The following is an 8,305-nucleotide window of genomic DNA, read 5'->3' on the forward strand; positions in this document are numbered from 1 at the left end:
TCTTTCGGTGTCACATAACTAATTTTGACTTTTAAAAAAATTACTAGCTTATTGTTATAACTTAGCAGCGTGTCTAGATAACGAAATAAACTATTGTTTTGCTTGTGCTCAAACGAAACGAAGCACATGAAACCAATCCCCTATTTTGGCTGATTTGGCTACCCAAGTCTATGACCAACTTTAGCATTCAAAATGAACCGAGTGCCAAAAAAGGCACGTGTTTTACCAAAATTTCGACATCAAACCAAATGGTGGCCAAATCCAATCAAAGTTTAGTATGGCAAGCTTTAGCTCTCATGGTCTTAGGTTCGTCCTCCCCGTAAGTTGCCTGAAGCTCTGAGCATGTGCCCTGCGTTTTTGTTTCGAAACTGCTCATTTCCTGAACCATCTTTGAAATGCCCGAATTCGGTCACGTTTGGTCATTTTGAGCGAGAGCAGGCAGCTCATTTTTATCTCGCCAAATGTTGCCATTGGGATCCTTCCAGAGTTCAGATTGGAAGCTACACAGGTGGGGATCCTAATGAAAACGAGCGTGTGTTTGCTTGGCGACCTTGGTCTCTAGCTGCGTGCTGCAGGCTCGTGGCCAAGACGCGCCCCCAGCCGGGAAGTTGGCATCGTCCAAGAGACGCCCGCTGTCTGGCACGTCGCCCCTGCGCACGCATCAAAGGGCAAAGGCCGCTCGGCCGCGGCGTGTGGCCTCAAAACGTATGGCCACTTGAGCCGCCGAGCTGCGGTGCCATCTCGGCCGTTTCCGATTGCTAGCCAGCACCGGTAGTCCCGCCCCTGCTACTTACTACCCATTTGTGGTCCGAACAGGGAGAGAAGCGAGGACACGCGTCTCGCCAGATCCGCGCCCGGCAGATGAGCGACGCCGACCCTTGCGAAGGTTCATGGGACGTTTTCCCTTTTCCTTCCTCTGCCGGCGCATCTAAGACTCCGTTCCATTTCTGTGGCCACTTGATTAAGTTATTATAGGTAGGTCTATAAGTTGTACTGTATTTTTTTAAAGGGATAATTAGATTCGTACTGTAATTTTGCTTGCTTTAAAAAACACCACTATAAATATCAAAATCAGGTTGATACCATTATAATTTGCTTCTTCTTTAATATATGTTATTATAAAGATTTTTTTAGACCAAATTACTATTATTTTCTTCCTTCTTCCCCTTCTCTCTCCCTTTCGTCTTAACCGTGCTCTCATGCTCATCTTCGTTGTCGCCTTCCCATGGTCGACGATGAGAGGTGCCGTTGACGAGCTACTCTGCCACTAAAACCGACCACCAAATCCAGCTATCCTCGATGTGCCACTGCAAAATCAAACCACCACAGCTCAGGCGAAGCCATGGTTACCGGATCCAACTGTCCCTAACATGTCGTTGCCAGATCTGACTGCCAAAAAAACTCAGGTGACCATTTTCACTAGATTCGACTATCGTCGACGCTCGTGAGGACTATGATGATGTGGTGGTAGGGGCCATCTCCGCTGACCTACCTAGGGGAATCTTCGTCAGCACAAATATTGCCTATTTGGTAATGCAGTATGCGTTGGTGCAGGGACACCCGATCCTGGACCATAAGCACTAAATTGAAGGAGGAGAAGAAGGGGTGTGAAAGGGGAAAAGAATAGGAAGTAGATAGAAGAAGAATGCAGGGATAATTAGGTCTAGATGTTTTAGTTTTAGATTATGAGAATTCAGTTTATTTCGTAGAATTTATGGAAGCTCATTCCTACTTCATTGTGTATTGTAAAATTTTGTAGTATAACTTGGCTTTGCGGATTGTGAGAATCAACTTTTATATTGTGGCTTTTTATTTTTGTTTTTGGCTAGAATCCATAATAAAAATAAAAATAAACATAGCCTTAGATAATTTTTTTTTTCATAATGGCATATCTCAAAGAAAAAAAATCAAATTGTAATGGTACTTATCCTCGAACAACTTTGAATAATCTTATCTTTGAAAATAGTCGTAATTCATATATACTTATCCTCGAACTAAACGCACGCTTAACCATGCCCTCCCCCGTCCCCCACATGTTAGCCACGTACGTGAGTTGCCGTCTCGAGATTACCAACTTCCCGGCTCTTGCGTACTTTGGATGTTTGGGTAGGATGGAAGGACGCCTCCTCTGCTCCAGCAATAAGCAGGCGGCGGCTGAAACACCCTCTGTGGGTCTTGGCCTGAAACAGCTGCTCGTCCCTTGGTTTCGTTGTTTTGTTGTCCACCCGAATACGACAGTATGTTCTCTACAGAAAAATAAACTGATCATTTTTTTTTTCTAAAAACACACACATAGATGATAGTCGCAGCTTTGAAATGTTGTACTGTTAGCGTTTGACATAGGTAGCAGTATAAATACTACATAAAAATACCAGCTTGTCTTAAAAGAAGAGAAAATAAACATAAAAAAATACCAGCACAGCATCGTTTACCAGAGCCCATGCAAACAGTCGAACACATGCGAACGAGGCGTACCCCGCGGGACATGGGCACGTCCGTAATTCTGCATCCGGTGGCTGCCATTTCGCGCGGCATCTGCCCTCTTGAACTCCCAAGAGCCAAGAAACAGGGCTGTGCGCCCCCTTCCGCCCTATAATAAACAACCACACGCTCGCCACCCATGGCCACCGCCACCGCCACCACTGCCACCGTCACAGCCAGCCATGGCCTCCTCCGCCTCCCTGCAGCGCTTTCTCTCGCCCTCCCCGCAAGCGGCGTCCTCCCGCTGGCGCCCCGGCAGCGCCCGGGCGACCGTCTCCGCCTCCGCGCCGTCGTCCCCGCCGGCAGCTGCGGAAGTCCCGGCGGAGCGGCTGGAGCCGAGGGTAGAGAAGAGGGACGGGGGGTACTGGGTGCTCAAGGAGAAGTACCGCACGGCGCTGAACCCGCAGGAGAAGGTGAAGCTGGAGAAGGAGCCCATGGGGCTGTTCATGGAGGACGGCATCAAGGACCTCGCCAAGATTCCCATGGAGGAGATCGACGCCGCCAAGATCACCAAGGATGACGTCGACATCCGGCTCAAGTGGCTCGGCCTCTTCCACCGCCGCAAGCACCAGTGTACGTCCCCCTACGCTACGCCCATGCAATACTTATTACTTACAGCTGTTAATGCATTCGTTTGTGAATTCTGAAGAAGCTTTTTCTTACATACCGATACTCTGTTCTTGTATACATGTTTGTGATAGATGATTGGGCCGTGATCTCTGACATAGTATATATATATTTTACAACGAATCTCTTTTACCCGAATTTTCATTGGAGGCCTTAATAGGGATGTGTGGGACGGGGTCGATCCCCGTCCGACTGGCTCACCCATAGAGTGCTGCCATCTTGCTCCTCTCTCTGAAATAGTATAACTGTATAAATTGTGTTAATCTTGCCTACAGCTTTGCTTGCTTCTGGTGGATAATGATTGACGAGTACTCTGTAGTCTGCACGTTCAATGGCTCCATCTCCATATGCTCATGTTCCTTCCGGGCTCTGCATAACTGTTCTCTTTCCAAGGGGCTCTACATAATGTTAGCACAGGCAGTGAAATCATTCCTTTTTCTTTTTGGTTGCAGCTGCACTAATGCATATTAGAGGGATTTGCGTAAATGTGTAATGTGTTTCAAAATTGGTTATGGTTGCAAATATGTGCGCGTGCTGCTTTGGAGCTTTCAAGTAGGCTGTAGAAAAGTTTCTGTATCCAACTGGGCCTCAGGCTTATCTTAGACTTAATCGCAAAGAAAAAAAGGTGTCTCAGGCTCTCAGCTTGGACTTTTTTTTTAAAAAAAAATAGAAACTCACCTTACACTTTTTTGCAGGCTATTAAAAAAGTTCTTGCTGGCATCAAGGGATTAGTTGCAATAATATTACAGTACACACTGAGTTTTTTTTTTCCTTTCTAATATGTATGCACTAAAATACACCTGAAGAGCCAAAGGTCAAGTATCCGATTCATGCAAATGAAATGGCACATACTGACTCTCAACGCTTGGCAAGTGTTTCTTTCTTTTTCCTTGTGATTGTCCATTCCTTATTTAACAACTCGACGTATACTAGTTCAAAACCTGCTCTCTGTTGATTCCTGAAAATTTATATATGTTCCATGGGGTCAAATATGACTTACAAAACTTTATTTCTATATTTTATAGACCACGAATATACTTGCTTCACAAATAATGGATTTTCAATTTCTTTGTTGGTTTATCCCAAACCAATGGTTTCAAGTTCGTTCCTGTTTGTACCATTCCTCGATTTGGTCCTACAGAAGAAATAGACGTTTCTGATTGGGTTCACTCACTCTTGAGACGGTGATCCGAAATATTCTAACGACCGCTTCATGGCTCTGCAGACGGACGCTTCATGATGCGGCTGAAGCTGCCGAACGGCGTGACGACGAGCGAGCAGACGCGATACCTGGCGAGTGTCATCGAGGCGTACGGTGAGGACGGGTGCGCCGACGTGACCACCCGGCAGAACTGGCAGATCCGCGGTGTCACGCTCCCGGACGTGCCGGCCATCCTCGACGGGCTCCGCGCCGTCGGCCTCACCAGCCTGCAGAGCGGCATGGACAACGTGCGCAACCCCGTCGGCAACCCCCTCGCCGGCATCGACCCCGACGAGATCGTCGACACGCGCCCCTACACCAACCTGCTCTCGTCCTACATCACCACCAACTCCCAGGGGAACCCGACCATCACCAACCTGTGAGTCTCATTGGGCTGTGCCGTGGTCACATTGCAGTACCAACTGAGACACTCGTCTGCCTCTCTGACACGTTTGTTGCTAACAGGCCGAGGAAATGGAACGTCTGCGTGATCGGCTCGCACGATCTGTACGAGCACCCGCACATCAACGATCTCGCGTACATGCCGGCCGTCAAGGATGGCAAGTTCGGCTTCAACCTTCTAGTGGGCGGGTTCATCAGCCCGAAGAGGTGGGGCGAGGCCCTCCCGCTCGATGCCTGGGTCGCCGGGGACGACGTCGTCCCGGCGTGCAAGGCCATTCTCGAGGCGTACCGGGACCTCGGCTTCAGGGGCAACCGGCAGAAGACACGCATGATGTGGCTCATCGATGAACTCGTAAGCCTCGTTCAATTAATGCTGTCGAAGTGTCGGGTGAACAATGCTTCAGTTAACCCGATGCTGATGATGTTAACGTGTTTGTTGACACGATGTTCATATGCAGGGGATGGAAGTGTTCCGGTCGGAGGTGGAGAAGAGGATGCCGAACGGGGTGCTGGAGCGCGCCGCGCCGGAGGACCTCATCGACAACAAGTGGCAGAGGCGGGACTACCTCGGCGTGCACCCGCAGAAGCAGGAAGGCCTGTCCTACGTCGGCCTTCACGTGCCCGTGGGCCGGCTGCAGGCCGCGGACATGTTCGAGCTCGCCCGCCTCGCCGACGAGTACGGCTCCGGCGAGCTCCGGCTCACGGTGGAGCAGAACATCGTCCTCCCGAACGTCAAGAACGAGAGGCTAGACGCGCTGCTCGCGGAGCCGCTGCTGCAGCAGAAGCTCTCGCCGCAGCCGTCGCTGCTGCTGAAGGGCCTTGTCGCGTGCACGGGCAACCAGTTCTGCGGGCAGGCGATCATCGAGACGAAGGCGCGGGCGCTGCAGGTGACGCAGGAGGTGGAGAAGCGCGTGTCGGTGCTCCGGCCGGTGCGCATGCACTGGACCGGCTGCCCCAACAGCTGCGGCCAGGTGCAGGTGGCCGACATCGGCTTCATGGGCTGCCTGACTAAGGACAGCAACGGAAAGATCGTCGAGGCAGCGGACATCTTCGTCGGGGGGCGCGTCGGCAGCGACTCTCACCTGACCGACGTGTACAAGAAGTCCGTGCCATGCAAGGACCTGGGGCCGATCGTGGCTGACCTCCTGGTGGAGCGGTTCGGGGCCGTGCCGAGGGAGAGGGAGGAGGATGAGGAGTAGCAGGACTGGCTGTACATGGCTGCTCCGGTGATCCGTCTGTGGTGACTCGGAGTTGAGTTGCTGCTTGCTGTAAAGTAGACGCTGCCGTCTTCCATGGCACGATTGCTCCACGATTTGTTTTGGTGTTGTTGTAGCCCAAAGTTATCTTATTCACGTTACAGAGAATGATGGTAAATAAAAGTAACACGTTGCAGGCCTATCAAAATTCAAAACTGACCTGTCGCTGATCCCGGCCCGCTACTGCTCATTGCTCCAAAACATCAGCAAGGCATCATCCCCGTTGCACCTCCAGACGTCGGTGCTCTAACCATTCTGCCCCTTTGCAAGTCAAAGCGATATAATATTAGATAAAGACTCATAAGGATGCTTGCTGGTAAGATTGAGATATGTGCCCAGTAATTTTCTTCTAGTGGCGTGGGGAAATTCAGGAAATAACACTCTAAAGAGTGGTGGTTCGAAAAATATCACTTCAAACATTGCAATTCATAAAATACCATTGTATTAATATTCTCCCTCATTTTTACAATTAAATGACTGTTTTACCTTTATATCCATCTCAGTCTCAGACCGAACACAACCATATATTTTATTGCTCTCACCACCTGTTTAAACAGGATGCAATATAGTATATATGATCAGACAGGGAGCGCACCATATAATTAAACACATAGGATCATAATTTTGCTGCTCCATTCACCACATATATTTGCATAAAGCTTAGCATATGTAAGTAAACAAAATAGAGATCTTTAAATTGTTTGTAACCTACGGATACACCACACCCATTAATAAGTACATCACAGATATAAACAAAACAGGATATCGTATCACAAAATACCTACTGATGCATCATCAATGAGGACCCGACCGCTGCAGCTACGGCTGCCTGCACCGTCGATAGGGACCCGACCACAGTAGCTATGATCGCCTGCGCCATTGGCAGGGACCTCATCGCTTTACCTCCGGTAGGGTTCATGAGCTCGATTTGGGAATTTTGACCCATGGCCACAGGTTCTTGTTTGCCTACAAGCTTTTTTACTTTGGATCTAGGGGTAAAAACATCCATTCAGGTGGTGAAAACGGAAAAGAAAGAAAAAAGAAGAAAAAAAATAAAATATAGAGATCATAGCATTTTATGGAGAACATACTGAATACAATAGTATTTTCTGAATTGTAATGTTTAAAGTGGTGTTTCTCAAACCATCACCCAGTAGGATTTCCTGAATTTTTCCAAGATTTAACCGCAAAGTGATGGAGCCCGCAAAAAGTAGGACCAATCAATGATAAGCAGATACGCTGTGGAGAAGCTCTGTTTCTTTTTCAGCCAACTAGCCGAATAGCCCACGCTATTGCAAAATTTGTTTGTCTTCCAAGCTACCCATAATCACAAATAAGCAAATATATTGAGGTGTTAGGCTCTAGCGATTAAGTGGGATCCGACAGTGGTGGCAGCATGGAGAGCGCGGGAGTGGCCAAGGGCTGGAATAGGAGTGAAGTCTTAGCAGTGGGGAGGGGGTGGTTGGTGGAGATACTAGGTGCTTTGCTTAGGTTGTCGCGATGCTGCAGCAGGGCGAAAGAACATAGGGAAACCAAGACCTCCAACAACAGCAGCAGCGAAGAGGAATGCTCGGTGGAGGTGGTGGTGGAAGACGAGAGAGTTGGTAGGACAGAAAGTATCAACCACAACGCTTCCCCAGTAGCCATCCACAAGGCTCTCAAGGTAACTAGTTCCCTAATCAGGGTCAGGGGCTTGGAAAGCAAATTGCGGGCTTTGGTTAGGGGCAATATAGGATGCATCAGGGGTAGCCAACTCTAGATTTCATTAAAATCAGATATATCAACACAAGCAACATGCTAGTTCTGGGGTTGTCTCAGGTTCGTAGCAAATGGGGATGGGTATTGGTCAGCCTAGACAGCAATATCAACCGGTGCTACATCAACAGGCGCAACATCAACCTCAGAAGTTATAGATCCAGTAAGTGGAGCCGAAGGTGCAAGGGGGTTCCTCTTAGATGAGTGACGAAACAGTGGCACATAAGGAGGAGGTTACTTGTTTCAGATGCAAGCAGAGCGGGCACATTATTAAGGAGTGCAAGACCAAGGTTAAGTGTGTTGTTTGCGGAAAGGATTCCCATCTAACAGAGAATTGTGCATGGCCCAAACAGATCGAGCCAGTAGCTAAATATGTTGGATATGCTGCTGCAGGTTTGAGATGTCTACTAATTCAGAATGCCAAAGCTACCGCAAACACAAATCATGTCAATCTAATGGCTCAGGTGTTGGTGAAGGAAGGGAAACTGGATGAGAAACAATTGGTGGAAGGGTTGGCAAACATGCTCAAGTGGAACTGGACCTAGCATGCAGAGATGGTTAATCCTGATCTATTTCTTGTAAG

General features: G+C 48.6%; 1 protein-coding gene across 1 annotated transcript; it reads left to right on the forward strand.

Annotated features, from left to right (window-relative positions):
* The first annotated feature begins 2,603 nt into the window (after positions 1–2,603).
* LOC133921150 (ferredoxin--nitrite reductase, chloroplastic) lies at positions 2,604–6,122 on the forward strand. The gene is made up of 4 exons (XM_062365920.1): positions 2,604–3,054; positions 4,334–4,688; positions 4,775–5,063; positions 5,170–6,122. The coding sequence occupies exons 1-4, from the start codon at positions 2,664–2,666 to the stop codon at positions 5,908–5,910; spliced, it is 1,776 nt and encodes a 591-aa protein (XP_062221904.1). The 5' UTR covers positions 2,604–2,663; the 3' UTR covers positions 5,911–6,122.
* The last annotated feature ends 2,183 nt before the right edge of the window (positions 6,123–8,305 follow it).

The sequence above is a fragment of the Phragmites australis genome, chromosome 6 (genome assembly GCF_958298935.1).
Source record: "Phragmites australis chromosome 6, lpPhrAust1.1, whole genome shotgun sequence".
Classification (NCBI taxonomy): domain Eukaryota; kingdom Viridiplantae; phylum Streptophyta; class Magnoliopsida; order Poales; family Poaceae; genus Phragmites; species Phragmites australis.

Coding starts and splice junctions, on each gene's coding strand:
- LOC133921150 (XM_062365920.1), top strand. CDS start 2,664: ATGGCCTCCTCCGCCTCCCTGCAGCGCTTTCTCTCGCCCTCCCCGCAA. Junction 3,055..4,333: donor CCACCGCCGCAAGCACCAGT/GTACGTCCCCCT, acceptor ATGGCTCTGCAG/ACGGACGCTTCATGATGCGG. Junction 5,064..5,169: donor TGTGGCTCATCGATGAACTC/GTAAGCCTCGTT, acceptor GTTCATATGCAG/GGGATGGAAGTGTTCCGGTC.